Source organism: Carcharodon carcharias, chromosome 1, assembly GCF_017639515.1.
Source record: "Carcharodon carcharias isolate sCarCar2 chromosome 1, sCarCar2.pri, whole genome shotgun sequence".
Lineage (NCBI taxonomy): Eukaryota > Metazoa > Chordata > Chondrichthyes > Lamniformes > Lamnidae > Carcharodon > Carcharodon carcharias.
The window spans coordinates 138,691,669-138,712,306 of record NC_054467.1 but is presented as its reverse complement, the minus strand read 5'-3'; the positions used below and the strand labels follow the sequence as shown (position 1 = coordinate 138,712,306).

At 42.0% G+C, this 20,638-nt stretch overlaps 1 protein-coding gene across 5 annotated transcripts in view; it reads left to right on the top strand.

The window, feature by feature from the left end:
• Nucleotides 1-20,638, top strand: part of pds5a (PDS5 cohesin associated factor A) — a 249,026-nt gene that overhangs the window by 106,085 nt on the left and 122,303 nt on the right. For all 5 annotated transcript variants that reach the window (XM_041184444.1, XM_041184428.1, XM_041184436.1 and 2 more), the window contains one exon: nucleotides 13,482-13,576. In XM_041184444.1, coding sequence (XP_041040378.1) covers nucleotides 13,482-13,576 — 95 coding nt within the window. The remainder of the gene's footprint in view (nucleotides 1-13,481; nucleotides 13,577-20,638) is intronic.

Below are 20,638 nucleotides of genomic sequence, written 5' to 3'. Positions count from 1 at the left end.
AACAATGGTAATCTTTAGACCTTTAATCCAGATTTTTATTGAATTCAAATTCCACCATCTGCTGTGACAGGCTTTGAACCTGGGCATTACCCTGGGTCTCTGGATTACAAGTCCAGCAACAATACCACTACGCCATCGTCTCCCCATTGCTTGCATTGTCTTAAAGTGGGACTGGTTAGCTTAGCAGGGTGTTGATTACACAAGACTTGCTACATGAGACTTGAAAAATGCATGGAAGATTGTTCAAATGAAACGGCACAAAAACGGCAGTTGCTGGAAATCTGAAACAGAAAATGCTGGAAGCATTCCACAGACCGGTTACCATTTCAAGTAAGAAATAGCTTAGCATTTCAGGTGTGGACCTTCTCAAAATTGGAACATGTTACAGATGAGTAACATTCAAAAACAGAACAGAACAATGGGAAGGGGAATTTCTTAAAGTGCCATTGTGACCTGTAAAATGTTTAATTAGAAAACAGGTGATAGCTAAATGACAGTATTGATATGATAAGAGAACATAAAGTGTGCAAGTCACTGACAGGATGAGGATAGCTGGTGATGGAAGGTTGTGGGAGGTAAGGAGAAATAAAAAAACAGGTAAAATTGGCAAAGCAGAGTAGGCTCCAAGTGCCCAGAAGGGAATAATAATACAGGTTGACACCAAGGGCAGTAGCTGCCTGTCAGCGCAGAGTTCTGATGGAGCTCCCAACACCAAGCACAAGAGATTCCTCCTTTCTCCCCAACCAAAATGCTAACACATTGGACCCACACTGTTGGCACTTCCTGCCAAGGAGGAAATGGCAACTGTTACAGCTTGAAGTAATCCAAGTCAATATATTAAGACCACTGAGCTACAGGAAGTACCTAGTAGAGATGTGGGGTGCTCTTTTTCGAAATTATGTTGAACTTCTTTGGAATAGTGTTGAAGGCCTAAAGAGTAGGTTGCACTTGTGGACAGATCAGAAGCATTTGTAGCATCAATCTTCTAACCTTCGTATAGTTTCCCCAGTGTGGAGAGTGCAGAGGAGATTTACCAGAATAGTTTCAGGGATTAGGGATTTTAGGTACAAGGTTAGGTTGGAGAAGCTGGGGTTGTTTTCTTTGCAGCAAAGGAGACTGAGGGGAGTTTTGATAGATGTGTACAAGATTATGACATGTTTAGATAAGGTAGGCAAAGAAAAGCTGTACCCGTTAGCTGATGGTTCAAGAACTAGGGAAACACATTTAGGCTTTGAGCAAGAAACACAGGGTGTGTCAGGAGGAACTTTGATATGCAATGTGTGATAATAGCATAGAACTCGATGCCAAGGAGGGTGGTCTAAGTGGAGAAGATTAATGATTTCAAAAAGAAGGAAGGTTAGATGGGGGAAATAGGACTGGCTGGATTTGGCTGATGGACTGAATGTCCCCCTGTGCCTGTATGATTCTGTGACATGGAGTATCACATACTGAAAATAGAGTCACTTTTGTATTGTGTCTGCAAATGTGACTCTAAGCTCCCTGTTAATACATTTGAAACTATTTGGTTCACTCTCACTCTGAGCTCCATCTTTGCTCTTTTGTGCTGTTCTAGTTAAACTCAATGTGAACTGGAGAATCAGCGCCTTATCATTGTATTCCATTGACTTATTATTGGTTTGAATAATTTTAGAACTGCTCTGTCGGCCTGGTTGATGAACCAGATTGAAAGTTTAAGTGCTGACTAAAATAGTGGACAGGGAATGCCAATGCATGTTACTTATCTGACTTCCAGAAGGCATTTGGTAAATTCTCTCTTACAAGTTTGTTAGCTAAAATTGAAGCTTATGGAATAGAAGGCAAATTATTGATCTAGTTAGGAAATTGGTTGAATGTTAGACCATAAGACATAGGAGTAGAAGTAGGCCATTTGGCCCATTGAGTCTGCTCCATCATTCAATGAGATTATTGCTGATCTGATAATCCTCAATCCCAGTTTCCTGCCTTTCCCCCAAAACCCTTGATTCGCTTACTGATTAAAAATCTGTCTTTCTTAGCTTTGAATATACTTAACGACCCAGCCTCTACAACCCTTTGCGGTAAAGAATTCCACAGATTCCACAGAATTCCACTACCCTCTGAGAGAAGAAATTCCTCATCTCTGTCTTAAACGGGTGACCCCTTACTCTGAGATTATGTCCTCTGACCCTAGACTCTCCCACAAAGGGAAGCTGTCTCTCAACCCTGTCAATCCCCTGAAGAATCTTATATGTTTCAATAAGGTTGCTTCTCATTCTTCTAAACTCCAATGAGTACAGGCCCAATCTACTCAACCTCCCCTCATAAGAAAATCCCTCCATACCAGGGATCAACTGAGTGAGCCTTCTCTGGACTGCCTCCAATGCCACTATATCTTTCCTTCAATAGGGGGACCAAAACTACTCAGCGTATTCTAGGTGTAGTCTAATTGGTGCCTTTGTACAGTTTTAGCAGGACTTCCCTATTTTTATACTCCATTCCCTTTTGAAATAAAGGCCAATATTCCATTTGCCTTCTCAATTACCTGCTGAGCTTGTATACTAGCTTTTTGTGATTCATACATGAGGACCCCCAAAGCCCTCTCGACAGCCCTAGTTATTCAATTCGCCAGGACATTGGCCCCAGCACGTGAAGCCTGTCCCACCGGAACAGCTCCCTTCTACCCCAGTACTGGTGCTTTTGCCCCATGAACTGAAACCCATTCCTCCCAGCCAATCTTTGAGCCACACATTTAACTCCTTGACTTTTTTTATCCTATATCAGTTTGCCTGTGGCTCAGGTAGTAATCGGGAGATTATTACCTTGAAGGTTCTGCTTTTTGATTTATCTCCTAACTGTTCAAATTCTTTCAGCAGAACCTCCTTCCTACCCCTATCAATATGGATGACAAGTAGACCCCTCCCCTCCCACACCAAGCTCCTCTCCAGCCCTTAGGAGATGTCCTTAACCCTGGCACCAGGTGGGCAACACAGCCTTTGGGACTCATGCTCACGGCTGTAGAGAACAGGATCTATCCTCCTAATTGTTCTCTCCCCTACCACTACGACATCCTATTTCCTCCCCCTGACTTGAATGGTTCCCTGTACCGTGGTGCCGCGGTCAGTTTGCTCATTCTCCCTGCAGTCCCCGCTCTCGTCCACACAGCTTGCAAGAACCTCGTAACTGTTAGGCAATTGTAGGGGCCGCGGCCCCTCGAATACTGTCCACTGGGTACCTGCATCACCAGCACTCACACCCTCCAGTCCCTGATGACAGACTAAATTTGAATGATCGAATCTGAGGGGTGTGACCACCTCCTGGAGCAAAGAGTCCAGGTAATTTTCCCCCTCCCTGATGTGACGCAATGTCTACAGCTCGGACTCCAGCTTCTCAACTCAGATCTGAAATTCTTTGAGTTGCAAACACTTCCTATAGATGTGTTCTCTCTGCATCACCTTGGTTTCCAGCATTCCCACATACTACAGCAGCAACACATCACCTATCCTGCCATCACTATTGTATTTTATTTAATTTATTAATTAATTACTCTGGCATCCCCGCTCTTTATACTTTATTGTAATTTTTTCTTTAACACCAGCATCGATCTTATACTTCAGCTATTTTTAAGAAAAAGAGAGAAAAAATAGACTGGAGACCGATACACAAACTTAAAGACCTGACTTTTACTCCAAAGACTTGAAATACTCACCAATTCTACTCGCCAATCTGCTTTCCTTTCACTTGTGTCACATTGTGGTTCGTTACGTCACTCCACCACTGGCCTTCGTGCAGGCAGGCCTCACGATCCTTGCCTTTTATCCTCTCCTGCTCACACCTCGCTCAAAAACTTAGAATTGATTTTAATCACTTACCAGATACTCAACAATTAACCAGCTTCTCCTGTAACAGAACAAGAATCAATCCCTGCTGGCTGAAAAGTTTAGACAAAAACAACCAAAAACCTCTTTCCTTTCCTCTGCTTAACTCCCTGAAGTACTCAATTTTGGCACTTTATTGTAAAGTGCTAAGTCTCACTAAGTTGGCTACTTATATATGCTCCAAACACAAAATGCCTATCTTGAGTCACTTTAATGAGGATCAAGCTTTAACTGGTTCTTAATTAAGCTGTTAGGAGAAATGGGAGTTGGGATCGTGTGAAGGTACACTCATTGGCAGGATGTTTCTCATGATGTCCCGCAAGGATCAATGCTGTGATCTCAACAATTCACCTTATTTATTTGTGACTTGATAGAGCAAAGGGCCACATGTCCACGTTTTGTATTAACACAAAGGTAGGCTGTATTGTAAGCAATGTAGATAGGAGCATAAAATTACAAAAAATTTAAATATATAATTTTTTTAAATGTTTTTGTGGTTTGGGTGCCACTGGCCAGGCCAGCATTTGTTGCCTCTCCTTCATTGCCCTTGAACTGCGTGGCTTTCTACTGAGGCCTTTTCAGAAGGCAGTTAAAAGTCAACTGCATTGCTGTGGGCCTGGTGTCGCCTGTTGGCCAGATTTCCTTCTCTAAAGGACATTAGTGAACCAGATGGGTTTTACGACAATTAATTACGACACCATTACCAGCTTTCAGTTCCAGACTGTTTATTAATTGAATTTACATTTCACCAGCTGCTACGATGGGATTTGAACCCATGCCCCCAGAGGATTAGGCGGAGTCTGTTGATTGCTAGTCCAGTGACATTACTGCTATGCCACTGTCTCCCCATTAAGCAAATTGGCAAAACAGTAGCAAATGGATTTCATTGTAGGCAAATGTGAGGTCATCCATTGGGAGCTAAAAATGATTGAACAGAATACTTTATAAATGGTGAAAAGATAGTAACATTGGAGGCCCAAATCTCCTTGGATCCATGTACATAGATCATTAAACAGTTATAAACAGATATGGAAAAAAGCCAATGGAATGCTGGTCTTCAGTCCTGGAGGGTTAGGATACAAAAGGATGAAAGTTATGCTTCAGCTGTACAAAGCCTTGGCCTCACCACACCTGGAGTACTGTGAGCAGTTCTGGGCACCATATCTTGGGTGAATGTATTGGCTGTGGAGGGAGTACAGTGTGAATGCGCTAGAATGATATTTGGACTCCAAGGAAGTTTTCAAGGTTTTAAGGAGGCAGAAAGTTGATAGAAACTACCTGGGGAGCTTTGCTGGGCAGATTTAATAATTTTGGGGACTTGAACCTTCATGTAGTCTGGACCAATCAAATTGGCAAGGCGGGGGGGGAGGGTGATGGCGTAATGGTATTGTCACTGGCTTAGTAACCAGAGACCCAAGGTAATGCTCTGGGCACCCAGGTTCGAATTTATTGAATTTGAATTCAATAAAAATCTGGAATTAAAAGTCTAATTATGACCATGAAACTATTGTCGATTGTTGTAAAAATGCATCTGGTTCACTAAAGTCTTTTAGGGAAGGAAATATGCTGTCCTTACCATTGCCGTCCAAACCCACAGCAATGTGGTTGACTCTTAAATGTCCTCTGAACATGAAATGCTGCCCACGAATGAATAAAAAAAGGTCGAGTAGATGAGTTTGTAGGATGTTTTTGTGGCAGTTTCCTGGGACAATACGTTAGATCCATTACAGTGTAAGGAGGTAGGATTAATTAGTAATCTCATAGTAAAAGATCTGCTGGGAATGAGTGGTCATAATATGATGAATTCCATGTAAAGCTTGAAAGCAGCACTGTCCAATCACAAACAAACATTTTCAGCTGTATTAAACATCGGTATGAGGGGAGAACTGGCTCGGGTTGATTGAGTGCATAGACTAAAAGGTATGGCCGTAAATAAACAGTGGGCTAAACAGAGGATTGGGAGTATTTTAGAAACCAAAGGGCCATCAAAAAGTTGATAAGGGGGAGAAAATGAGAATAGACTAGCCACGATTATAAAAAAAATGAAATTGTAAGAGCTTTTGCAAGCATATAAAAAGGAAGAGAATAGCTAAAGTAAACATTGGTCCCTTAGAAGCAGAGACAGGCGAAATTATCATGGGGAATGAGGAAGTGGTAGACATAGAATAAGTGTTTTGTATTTCTCTTCACAATAGAAAACATAGTTGCAGAATCTCTATAGTGCAGAGGAGGCCATTTTGCCTCTTAAGATTTTTGGATTCTGGCCCACAGCTGAATAGGTAGTCCACAAGTCATAATTAATTTTAAGATGGTTTATTAAGTTGATTAATAAGCAAAAGTTTAGATATAATGCATTAACTAATTAGACAGAAAAAGTATGCGCAACCAGCAGCTGTTAAGAGCAGCTTGTCGATCCTGGAGAACAAATGGATGGTTCACACAATGTGTTGATCTCAGTAGCTTGTGATAACAGCATTCTGCTGTATCATTGAAGTCTCAGTAGGAGTCCCTTCATCTTTCTCCACCTCCACCTCTCCACCGTCCATCTGAAGAAGGCAGGTGCCCGAGGAGCACTGTTACCTCACCAGCACCTCTGGCCCCTACTTCCAGTATGATGCCAATATACACACACACACACCCTTTTTGTTGGGTGTGGGGGCTCGTAGCTTAACCAGTGTCAATTATCTATCTAACTATTCTGAAAAATGTTTACAGGACAGATACATAGAAGCATAGAAACTAGGGGCAGGAGTAGGCCATTTGGCCCTTCGATCCTGCCAAGCCATTCAGTATGATCATGGCTGAATCTCTATCTCAACGCCATATTCCCGCTTTCTTTCCATACCCCTTCATGTCCCTAATATTCAAAAAATTATTCATTTCTTTCTGGAATCCACCCCCCCCCCCCCTCGCCCGTTCGTCACCCTGCTCAAGGTCAGCTTTTCAGTTTACATCACGCTGAGGGACATATCCTGGCCCTTTCTAAACACTTGCATAGATAAGGGGGTGCACAAGGCACCATCATACCAGCTGAGGAATGTCAACATGGCAGTCTGAACTAAGTGACCTTGCAGTTTCTGAAGACTGTCCAGAGGTCAAGCTGTTTAGAAATTCTCTTTCAATAGAGAGAATCAATGCTGTTTAGCTAACCTCGTAAAATGCAGAAAATACGTGTTTTTAAAGACCCCAATTTCTGACATGCTGATTGAGTCTGCACTAGCTCTCACTCGCCTGCCTTATCCCCATAACCTTACATGTTCTTTCTTTTCAGATAGCAATTCAATTCCCTTTTGAATACCTCGATCGAACCTGCCTCTACTGCCCTCTCAGGAAGGTCATTCCAGACTCCAACCACCCTCTGGGTGAAAAAATTTTGCCTCATCACTTTTACTCCTTTTGTCAATTATTTTGAATCTATGCCCTCTGGTTCTTGATGCTCTCTTGAATGGGAACAATTTCTCACTATTTACCCTATCCATACACCTCGGGATCTTGAATACCTCTACCAAGTCTCCTCTCAGCCTCTTTCTCTCCAAGGAATACAGTCACAATCTCTCCAATCGATCCTCATACCTACAGTTCTTTATCCCTGGAATCATTCCTGTGAATCTTAACTGTACTCCCTCCAATGCGTTCACATCCTTCCTCAAGTATGGCACCCAGACTAGATGCAGTACTGTAGATGAGACCTAACTAGTATCTTATACAAATTCAACATGGACCTCCTTACTCTTGTACTCAATGCCCCTAAGATACAATATGCTTTATTAACTGCCCTCTCAACATGCCCTGCTGTCTTCAATGACTTATGTACAATTACACCGAGGTCCCTCTGTTTCTGCAGCTCCTTTGGAGTTTCTCCCTTTGTTATATTGACTTTCCATATTCTTCCTGCCAAAATGAATCACCTCATACTTCTCTGCATTGAACTTCATCTGCCGCTTGTCTGCCCAATCCACCAACATACCTATGTTCTTTTGAAGTTCATGACTATCCTCATCACAGTTGATAACGTTTCCAATCTTCGTATCATCTGCAAATTTTGAAATCATGCCCTGCACACCAAAGTCATTAGGTCATTAATATATATCAGAAAGAGCCAGGGTCCCAACAATGATCCTTGGGGAACTCCCAGAGAGTTGCCACCCAACATTTGTTGTTGTAAAATATCCCTTGAAGAGTCCGACAGAGAAAAAAATTAACTTTTATTTTCTTCTGCTCCATTGATTTTGTCCTGAACTATAGTTTCCAGAAGTTTTCCTACCACTGAAGTCAGACTGACTGGCCTGTAGTTGCCAGCTTTATCCTTGCAACCCGTTTTGAACAAGGTTGTTGCATTCCAATTCTCCAATTTACAAGTTGCATTCCAGTAATAAAGGGCAACCTAGGTGCTAAAAAAGTGAGTAAATATCAGCAGCGAAGTCATACTGGGGAAACTTGAGGGACTAAAACCTGACAAATCCCCAGGACCTGATGGCTTACGCCCTAGGGTAAAAAAGAGAGCTGCAGAAAGTGTGGATACACTGGCTACAATATTCCAAAATTCCCTAGATCCTGGAAAGGTCCCAGCAGGTTGGAAGTCAGCAAATGTAACATACTGTTTAAGAAAGGAGAGAGAGAGGAGAGAAAACGAGGAGCTACCAGCCAGTTAGCCTGACATCAATCATCAGGAAAGTGCTGGAATCTATTATTAAGGAAGCCTTAACAATGCACTTAGAAAATCCAAGTATAATTAGACAGAGTGAACATGGTTTACGAAAGAGAAATCACATTTGGCAAACTTATTAAGAGTTTTCTGAGGATGTAACTAGTAGGGTAGATAAAAGGGAATCAGAAGATGTAGTATATCTGGATTTCCAAAAGACATTTGGTATGGTGCCACAGAAAGGTTAATAGGCAAGATAAGGGCTAATGGAGTTGGGGATAATATATTAGCATGCGTAGAGAATTGCTTATAGACAGGAAGCAAAGAACAGGCATAAATGGGGCATTTTCAAGTTGGCAGCCTGTGGCTATTGGAGTGCTCCAAGGATCACTGCCCATGCCTCAGCTATTTACAATCTATATTAATGACTCAAACAAAGAGTCAGTAATGGACCTATGTTTGCTGAAGATACGTAGTTAAGTAGAAATATAAATTGTACGGAAGGTATAGAGGGGCTGCAAAGAGGCATAGGCAGGTTAAGTCAGTGGGCAACAAGATGGCAGATGGAATATAATGTGGATAAGTGTGGGGTTATTCATTTTGGTTGTAAGAATAGAGAAGAATATTTTTGAAAAGCTAAACTTGCAAATGTTGATGTTCAGAGAGAACTGAGTATGCACATACAAGGAACACAAAGTTAGTGTGCAGGTACATCAAGCAATTAATGCAAATGGCATCTTGGCCTTCATTGCAAGGGGATTGGAGTGCAAGACTAAGGAAATCTTGCTACTTTCGTGCAGGGCCTTGGTGAGACCACACCTGGAATGCTGTGTGCAGTTTTGGCCTCCTTATTTAAGAAGGGATATACTTGCATTGGAGGCAGCACAGTGAAGGTTCACTGGATTGGTCTCTGGGAGGGGAGAGTTGTCCTGTGATGAGAGGCTGAATAAATCTGCGTTCTGTGGAGTTTAGAAGAATGAGAGTTGATCTTATTGCTGAGTGGTTGTTTCACCTGGTTGGAGAATTTAGAGCACAGGGACAGAGTCTCAGGGTAAGGGGGCAGTCGTTTAGGGCTATGATGAGAAGAAATTTCTTAAAGGGTGTGAATCTTGAGTTTTCTATCCTAAAAGGCTCCATTGTTGACTATGTTTAAGGCTGGGATAGATTTTGGCTGTCTCAGAATCAAGGAATATGGGGAGTACGTGGAAAGTGGAGTTGAAGCCCAAGCTGTGCCATGATTGTATTGAATGGCAGAGCAGGCTTAACGGGTAGTATGGTTTACTCCTCCTATTTTTGTGTGTTCTTGCTTGTGAGACTAAGGCCGGGGGAGATGATCTGAAAATTAGAGCCACATCTTTCAGGAGTGAAATTAGGAAAATCATTTGCATACAAAGGTTGACCAGAGTCCGGATGCTTTCTACAAATGGCAATTGTTGCCAGATCTATTATTTTTAAATCTGAGGTTGATAGATTTTTGTTAACCAAAGATATTAAAAGATATGAAGAAAGCTAGCTTTATGGAGTTAGATTGTAGGTCTCGTTGAATGGCAGAACAGGCTTGAGGGGCTAAATGGCCGACTTCTTTTCCTATGTTCTGTTTCCTTTATTAGTATGTCCTGCTGATATGAGGTACAATGGAAAAGATGGACTGAGGCTTGACAGGTGGGGATCCTGAGTTGGAATGTTTTTCTGGCAATGCCACCTGCAGAGCTTAAAGTCGTGCTTTTGCTTTCTCCCAAGTGCCTGGTTTGCTGGGTCAGCCTTTCCAGTTTTTTTGCACTCTCATTTCTATCACCCATTTCCTCAGCTGTTCACATTCTATTTGTCTTAAAAATGCCTTTAATTTCTTGATTTTTTTTATCATTATGCTTGTTATTGCCTCTTGCCAGAGAATTATCTCCTGTTTACCACGTTGCAAGGGGATTGGAGTGCAAGACTCATACAAACATAAGATGCTTCGTGCTTATGTTTCCCTTGCTGTTCTCCCCGCACCCCCCCCCCCATTTCTTTTCAAATGCTACTCACCTGTACCACCTTACAGTTATGATTTAGAGTCCATAGCCAAATAATCACCTTAACTGTTTAGCCCACAGATACTGCCTGACTGTCTTTCCAGAATTTTTGCTTTTAAGTCTTGCTCCAGTGACGCAGAAGTAGTAGTGTTAAGTTGTTGCACTATTTAACAGAAAATGCTGGAAATACTCAGATCTGACAGCATTTGTTGAGGGAGAAACAGTTAACATTCCAGGCCAGTGACCTTTGATTATGGATTGTCATGTGGGGCTACTCACAGCGATCCGGGGAAAAGAAAAATGGAATATTTTGAAATGGTGGTAAACAGGTTCACAGATGGTGGATTAACCATGTGATTAAAAAGGCTTATTTTTTGTGAAAAATCCATATTTTTGCTTGTTAGGAATTTTAGTGCAATGAAAATTTAGTTTGTATAGTCTTGATGTCATGCCCGATTGCACAGGTGAATGACAGATTTTGTAATCAGCGATATGCAAATAAGTTTGGGGAGAAATTATTCAACTATCAAGCCTTTGACCCTCTCTTCGCCACAACATGATTTACTTAACCTCACCTCCACCTTTGATGTCCTGGTCCCCAATAAAACTATTGCTCTCTCTCACCTTGGCCATTCCTCTTGATATGGCCCCCATCTTGGTTCCCTTAATTCCAACGGATGCAGACTTGATAGGATATATCAGATAACCTGCTGTCAGATCTGGATGCACCACCTAAACACTCTCGGACACTGCTCTCACCTGCTAAAACTGCTTACTATTCCAGGATGACCCTGGAATGCAAAGATAATTCCCTGCTTTTCTGTGCTAGGAAGTCTCACATAGATCCTCCTCCTCCTCCTCCTCCTCCTCCTCCTCCTCCTCCTCTCTCCCCCCCCCCCCACCAATTCAACAGCAAGTACTAGCTGTTCATAGATTTCTGTGTTACTAAGATCGAGACAATCGATTAGCTGCCTGTGCTCTGTTCCTCTCTTCCATAAGGCCACCTGGCCAAGCTTCCTTTAATACTCCCCCTGGCCCTACCCCTGAATTCACAACTTTCTCTCATATTCCCCTTGACCCCGACCCCACCATCCTTACAAACTGCCATCCCATCTCCAACTTTCCTTTCCTTTCCAGAAGCCTTGAACATGCTGTTGCCTCCCAAATTTGTTCCTAACTTTCCCAGACTCCAGGTTTGAATCCCTTGAATCAGGCTCCCACCTCTGCAGAGTAGTGCAGAGAACTGAAAGTTACAAATGTGATTCTATGTGACTGACAAATGTAAACTTTCCCTTCTTGTCCTTCTCAATCTGTCTGCAGTCTTTGACACAGTTAGCCACACCATCCTCCTCTTAAAGCCTCTCCACTGGCATTCAGCTGGGTGGAATGGTTCTCACCAGGTTCCATTTTTATCTACCTAATCATAGCCAAAGAATCACTTGCAACAGCTTCTCTTTTCCCTGCACCATATTTCTGGTGTCCCCCCAGGATCTATTATCGACCCAGTTCTATTTCTTATGTACATGCTGCCCCTTGGCAACATCATCCAAAGCCACAGCATTAGTTCTCCCACATATGCTGATGGCACCCAGCTCTACCTCACCACCTCTTAACTTCTCCCCTGTTGCTAACTTGTCAAACTGCTTATCTGGCATTCAGTACTGGATGAGCAGAAATTTCCTCCAGCTGAATATTGGGAAAACTGAAGCTATTGTTTTCGATCCCCATTCCAAACTCTGTTCCCTAGCAACCAACTCCATTCCTTTTCTTGGCAACAGTCTGATAGTCAGCCAGTTTGTTTGGAGCCTTAGTGTCATGTTTGAACATGACATGAGCTTCTGACCTCATATTTGTGCCATTACTAAGACTGCCTGTTTCCACCTCCCTAACATCATCCGATTTTGCCCTTTTCAGCTAATCTGATGCAAAAAACCCTGTATTCATGGCTTTGTTACCAATATACACGACTGTTCCAGTCTGCTGCCTGGCCTCCCACATTTTACCCTCTACAAACTTGAGGTCATCCAAAATTTCCCATGTCTTAACTTGTAGCAAGTCCCATTCCCTGATATCCCTGTCCTCACTGACCTAAGTTGGCACCCAGTCAAGCAACCGCTTGAATTTAAAACTCTTATGCTAGATTTCAAATCCATCCATGGCCGAACCCCTCCCTATCTTTATAATCTCTTCCAGCCCACAACTCTGAGTTATCTACACTCCTTCAGTTCCGGCCTGTGCGCTTCCCCAGTTTTAATAGCTGCACCATTGATGGCCATGCCTTCAGTCACCTCAGACACAAGCTCTGGAGTTCCGTCCAAACACCTCTCCGCATCTCTACTTCACTTTCCCCCTTTAAGTGGCTCCGTCAAACTGATCTCCTCCTCCAACCATTTGGTCATCTGACCTAGTATCGACTAATGTGACTCAGTAAAATAATTTCCTTCACAATGCCTCCATGAAGTGCCTTGGGACATTGCATTGTACTGAAGGTGCTGTGTAAATATAAGTTGTTGAAAAATCCTTCTGATAGCACAATTTTGGCTGCATTTAGCCCCTGATTCCCAATATCGCCCAAAGCAGATATTATTTCCCCCAGTGCCTTTTAATGAATCCAGACACATTGAGCAAAAATGGTTGTTATATGGTGTCATGATTATATGGTGCTTTATGGTTAAGGATTACTGCCCTTGCTATGTCCTCCTTGCAGTCACTTGATAGCAGTGCATTTCAGCATTCCATTGTATATGGAGTGTGAGCTGCAGTCAAAGAACAGGAAAACAGACCCTGCAGTCAATAGTCAACATACATCTTAGTTTTTAAGCACCTGTATTATTGTATAGCTCATTCAATGAACAAGTCGTATTTTGGCTCTTTATTCATCAGTTTTGAATAAGTTATTTTGTGCAAATGAGGAAATAACTTGTATGTATTTGCAGAATGCAATATCGAAAATATGTTTTTTTTATATAGATTTAACGACATACATGTTCCTGTGAGACTAGAATGTGTGAAGTTTGCAAGTCATTGTCTGATGAATCATCCTGATTTAGCCAAAGATCTTACAGGTGAGATGTTAACCTACAGAGTTGTGTAAATTCGCTTTCCTGGCTAGCAGTTGAGGCTTAAACTACGTCATTGTTCAAGGCTAGATGGGTAAGCGCTCGAAGGGATATTAGAACCTGATGGCTCAAGGAGGTTAGCACTAAATGTAGATACAGACTGGTTGGCCAAATTCCACACTAACTTTTATGAATTTCTCTATCATGATCTGATTTTGTCACAGTTGCAATTTTGCTAATTCTAGCGACATTTTTTGCCAAAAAATCTGGTGATAATCACATTGTGTCATGGTCCTTTATCACTAATAGCTGTATGTGATCTCAACTTCAGTGGTTTTATTAGTTGTTTTCACAAAATCCAGTATTTTGATTGGGCCCTCAATTTTTAAATCATCTTACTGCATTATGCAGACTATTGGAAATTAGGGGATGTAAATAGGTTACAGAAAACTAACTAGAAGTGCCACTACTGCATTTAATGTTACTGTGTTTTCTTTGTTCCTCAACTGTTCAATATACCCCTGGCACAATCAATACCCATGTTCAACTTTTGTTTTACCGTGTGTGTTTTATACCTAATGTCACTATGAACTTGTTTCCTTACATACTGTGCTCCATGGCATTACTTAATTATATGCTTAACTCCAACTGAAAGGAAATGCATTGTTAAAGGGAAAACTAAGTAAATAACATAATGATAAGAGCTGGATTAGTAACAAATGAGAGTCATGTTGATAGTGAAACCTTCATATTTTTGCTGAGTTTAAATTAAAATACTGTTGGCAGCCAGTAGCAGGAATGTATATTTACTGGTTCAACAAGGCATTTTTTTGTTAATCGTTTATCACCATTTCTCCCTTTTTATGGAGGTGCTCATCCAAAATTCTGCCACCCATATTCTATTCTGCACCCTCCCTGTTTGCCCATCACCTTGTTATTGCAAGTTTACATTAGACCATGGCCCAACAATGCTTCAGATTTTAAATTTTTATGTTTAATCCTAAAGTGACTTTGCCCTTTCTTCCTCTTTAAATTCCTCCAGTTCTATAACCAAGTTCACAAAGCTCTACATTCCCCTGGTCTAATTGTCTCATTTAATCACTGGTGATTCTTGAGACTTGGGAGTTTAACAGCCTACTGAGTTATTAAATGCCTCGGTCAAAATTGATTTTACTTTTAACCTGCTACATGTCAATTTGTGCAATCAGCTTAAATTCATTTCTGATATTTGACTTCTGAATTGTCATTTGCTGTGTTGGATTTTGCAGTATGCATGAGATGCTTCTTTATGATGGTTGACAGAAATGCAGACCTGTTAAGAAAATTAGTGAAAAGTTTTTGAGTTTATAATTTTTAAGGCATTACTGCAAATATCAAGTAACAGGATTAGAGTTTTTTTATTCTTTTTACAGGATGTGCCATTGCTGGCTAGGCCAGCATTTATTGCCCATCCCTAATTGCCCTTGAGAAGGTGGTGGTGAGCCACATTCTTGAGCTGCTGCAATCCATGCAGATACACCCACAGTGCTGTTAGGAAGGGAGTTACAGGATTTTGAAGCAGCAACAATGAAGGAACGGCGATATATTTCCAAGTCAGGATGGTGTGTGGCTTGAAGGGGAATTTGCAGGTGGTGGTGTTCCCATTCATCTGTTGCCCTTGTCCTCCTTGGTGCTGGAGGTCGCATGTTTGGAAAGTGCTGTTGTTAAGAGTATTGGTGAGTTTAAATTGAGATACTGTTGGTAGCCAGTAGCAGGAATGTATATTTACTGGTTCAACAAGACATTTTTTGTTAAACATTTATCACCATTTCTCCCTTTTTATGGAGGTGCTCATCCAAAATTCTGCCACCCATATCCTATCCTGCACCCTCCCTGTGCTGTGCATATTGTAGATGGTACAAACTGCTGCTACTGTGCGTTGGTGGTGGAGGGAGTAAATGTTGAAGGTGATGGATGAGCTGCCAATCAAGTGGGCTGCTTTGTGCTGGATGATGCTGAGCTTCTTGAGTGTTGTTGGAGCCGCAATCATCCAGGGAAGTGGATAGTATTCCATCGCATTCCTGACTTTGTGCCTTGCAGATGGTGGGCAGGCTTTGGGTAGTCGGGAGGTGGGTTACTTGCTACAGAATTCCCAGCCTCTGCTCTGCTCTTGTAGTCACAGTATTTTTGTGGCTGGTCCAGTTCATTTTCTGGTCAATGGTAACCCGCAGGATGTTGTCAGTGAGAGATTCAGCGATGGTAATGCCCCATTGAATATGGTTGGATTCTCTCTTGTTGGAGATGATCATTGTCTGGCACTTGTATGGTGCAATTGTGACTTGCCACTCATCAACCCAAGCCTGAATGTTGTCCAGGCCTTGCTGCATATGCTTTTGTATCGAGAAGTTCAGAAGTCCCTTTGACTTAAGTTTTGCTAGGGCTCCTTGATGCCATACTCGATCAAATGCTGCCTTGATGTTGAGGGCAAACGGTCTCATCTCACCCCTTGAGTTAAGCCCTTTTGTCACATTTGGACCAAGATTGTAATGAGGTCAGGGGCAGAGGTGGCTCTGGCAGAACCCAAACTGAATGTCACTGAACAGTTCGCTTCTGAATAAGTGCCACTTGATACTACTGTCAACGACCCCCTCTATCATTTTACTCATGATCGAGAGTAGACTGATGGGATGTTAATTGGCCAAGTTGGATTTATCCTGCTTTTTGTGTACATGACATACTTCAGCAATTTTCCACATTGCCGGGTAGTTGCCAATGTTGTAGCGGTACTGGAACAGCTTGACTAGGGGCGGAGCTTGTTCTGGAACACAAGCCTTCAGTACTGTTGCTGGAATGTTGTCAGGGCCCATAACCATTGCAGTGTCCAATGGGTTTGTTGATATCATGTGGTAATAAATTGAATTGGCTGAAGACTGGCATCTGTGATTTGCAGACCTCAGGAGGAGGTGGAATTGGATCATCAACCTGGCACTTCTGGCTGAAGTTGTATGCAAATGCTTTAGCATTCTCTTTTGCACTGGTGTGCTGGGCTCCCCATCTTTGAGGATAGGGATATTTGTGGAGCCTGCTCCACCAGTTAGCTGTTTAATTGTCCACCCCATTCATGCCTGGATGTGGTAGGACTGCAGAGCTTAGATCTAATCCGTTGGTTGTGGGGTCACTTAGCTGTGTCTTTAGCATCCTGCTTTTGCTATTTGGCATGCAAGTAGTCCTGTGTTGTAGCTTCATCTCATTTTCAGGTATGCCTGGTTTTGCTCCTGGCATGCCCACCTGCCACTCTTCATTAAACCAAGGTTGACCCCCTGACTTGGTGATAATGGTAGAATGGGGATATGTCTGGCTATGAGGTTACAGATTGTAGTTGTATACAATTTTGTTGCTGCTGATGGCCTACTGTGCCTCATGGATGCCCAGTATTGAGTTGCTAGATCTGTTCAAAATCTATCCCATTTTGCATGGTGGTAGTGCCACACAACAATGGGGGGGTATCCTCAATGAGAAGACAGGACTTTGTGTCTGCAAGTACTGAGTGGTGGCTACTCCTACCAATAATGTCATGGGCAGACGCATCTGCAACATGTGGATTGGTGAGGAAGAGGTCAATTAGGTTTTCCCTCTTCTTGGCTCCCTCACCACGTGCCACAGACCCAGTCTACCATTTATGTCCTATAGGACTTGTCAGCTCAGTCAGTAGTGATGCTCCGGAGCCATTATTGGTGATGGGCATTGAAGTCCCCACCCAGATTATATTCTGTGCCCTTGCCACACTCAGTGCTTCTTCCAAGTGGCGTTCAACTTGGAGGAGTACTGATTCATCAGCTGAGGGGGTCAGTAGATGGTAACCAGCAGGAGGTTTTCTTACCCATGTTTGACCTGATGCCATGAGACATCATGGGTCTATTGCTGAGGTCTCTGACAGCTACTCCTTCCCGACTGTATACCACTCTGCCACCATCGGTTGTAGATCTGTCCTGTTGGTGGGACAGGACAGAACCAGGGAACATTAGAACATAAGAAATAGGAGCAGCAATAGGCCATTCAGTCTTTCGAGCCCTCTCCACCATTCCGTGATATCATGGCTGATCTACCTCACAATATCCCTGCACTCCTTGATGTTTGAAGTATGTAGAAATCTATCGATCTCCATCTTGAACGTTCTCAACGATTGAGCATCCACAGCCCTCCGAGGCAGAGAATTTCAAAGATTTACCACCCTTTTTAAGTGAAGAAATTCCTCATCACAATCCTAAATGGCCTGCCCCTTATTCTGAGACTGTCCTCCCCTAGTTCTAGACAACTATCGACACCCCCCACCCTGCCACCCAAAGGGAAACATTCTTCCTGCATCTACCCTGTTGTGCCCTGTAAGCATTTTGTATGTTTAAATGAGATCACTTCTCATTCTTCTAAATTCCAGAGAATAAAGGTCCAGTCTAATTAACTCTTCTTCATTGGACAATCCCTCCATTGCTGGAATTAATTTAGTGAACCTTCATTGCACTCCCTCTATGGCAGGTATATCTTTCCTTAGGTAAGGAGACCAGAACTGCACTCACTACTCCAGATGCTATCGCACCAAAGCTCAATATAATTGCAGTAAGACATCTTTACTCCTATACTCAGATCCTGTTATGATAAAGGCCAACATACCCTTTGCCTTCTTAATTGCTTGCTGGAAATTCATGTTAGCTTTCAGTGACTCATGAACAAGGGCACCCAAGTCCCTTTTAAGTTCAACACTTCCCAGCCTCTCTCCATTTAAGAAATACCTCACATTTCTCCACATTATATTCCGTCTGCCAAATATTTGCCCACTCATTTAGCCTCTCCAAAACCCTTGAAGTGTCTTTGCATCCTCCACACAACTCACACTGCCACCTGGTTTTGTCATCTGCAAATTTGGAATATTACCATTAATCCCCACATCCAAATCATTGATATAGATTCTAAATAGCTGGGGCCCAAGCACTGATCCTTCTGGTACCCCACTAGTCAAAGACTGTCAACCTGAAAATTACCCATTTATTCCTACTCTCTTTCCTGCCTGCTAACCAATTCTCAATCCATGCCAATATGTTACCCCCAATCCCATGTGCTCTAATTTTATTTACTAACCTTTTGTGTGGGACTTTATCAAAAGCTTTCTGAAAATCTAAATATACCACATTCATCAGTTCTCTCTTATCTATTCTGCTAGTTACATGCTCAAAAAACTTCAAGTTTGTCAAGTATGACTTCCCTTTCATAAATCCATATTGGTTCTACCAATCCTACCATTATTTTCTAAATGTACTGTTATCACATCCTTTATTACAGTTGCTAGCATTTTCCCTACTACTGATGTCAGGCTAACAGGTCTGTGTTTCTGCATTTTCTCCCTCCTTCCCTTCGTAAATAGTGGGGTTACGTTTCCAACTTGCCAATCTGCAGGGACCGTTTTAGAATCTATAGAATTTTGGAAGATGACCTCATCTACTATCTCTGCAGCCACCTCTTTCAGTGCTCTGGGATGTGTAGATCATCAGGTGCAGGGGATTTATCTACTTTAAGTCCCATTAATTTCTTTGGTTTTTTTTTTATTAATATTAATACCTTGCTGTTCCTTGTATACACGAGTCCCTTGATTTCCTTATTTCGGGGAGGTTTTTAGTACTTTCCTCTGTGAAGACAAACTAAGTACTTAATTCCTCTACCATTTCCTTACTCCCCATTATAAATTCTCCTGACTCCAGTTGTAATGGCCCTACATTTGTTTTTGCTTTATCTTTTCCTTTTTACATACATATGGAAGTTTTTATAAACCGTTTTTATGTTTCTCACTTGTTTACTCTCATGTTCTATTTTCCCTTCCTTAATCTTTTTCTTGGTTCTCCCTTGCAGAATTCTAAATGCTCCCAATTCTTAGGCTCACCTTTTTTATGGCAACTTTTATACGCTTCTTCCTTTGATCTTGATTCCTTTCGTTCACCATGTTTGGAACTTTCCTTGCTGGGCTTTGGTACATTAAAGGAATGTAGTTTTGTTGTAAGCTATGTATTAGTTCTTTAAAGGTTAGCCATTGCTTGTCTACCGGCATACCTTTTAACATTGTTCCCTAATCCACCATAGCCACTTTCTTACCCCAGACCTTCATAGTTTCCTTTCTTTTAGATTTAAGACCCCGGTCTCTGATTTACAAACTTAATGTAAAATTCTGTCATATTTTAGCCACACAACACGATTATCAATTAGCCTTTCTTCATTGCACAATACAAGATCTAAAAAAGCCCATTCCCTAGTTGGTTCCTCAACGTACTGCTCTAGAAAATGATCTTGCATACATTCCAAGAATTCGTCCTCCACATTAGTACTAATTAGGCTTACTCAGTCTTTATGTAGATTGAAATCCCCCACGATTACTGTATTACCACTTTTACACGCACACTCCATATTTTCTGTAAGGTATGATTCGCTGAGAATGACTATGTTGCTTGGGTGGTCTGTGGAACAGCCTTCCCAATTTTGGCACAAGCCCCAGATGTTAGCAAGGAGGACTTCGCAGGGTCAACAGTGTTAGGAGTGCTGTTTTCGTTTCTGGTGCTGAGATTGATGCTTTCTTCCCAGTTTAATTTCTTTTTTTAGATTTTGTAGCAGTTTGATGTAACTGACTGACTTGCTAGGCCATTTCAGAGGGCATCTAAGATTCACCCATATTGCTGTAGGTATGGAGTTGCATGTGGGCCTGGCAGACCAGGTGAGGACAGTGCATTTCCTTCCCCAAAGGACAACTGTGAATCAGATCGGTTTTAAACAACAATGGATAATCGCTTCATAATCACTATAACTGTGACTAGCTGCTTTTAAAATTCCAGATTTATCAGTTGAATTCACATTCCACCAGCTGCCATGTTGGAATTTGAACCTCTGTCCCAAAGCATTTGCCTGGCCTCTGCATTACTAGACCAACGTCTTTACCAGAACACTGCTGCACCCCACCAATTGTTCATAAAATTCTCGATGAGAAAGGGCTTAGATTGTAACAAAAGGCTTGAAATGTGTGATGCTACAGTTACATTGGGGAAAAAAAATTTA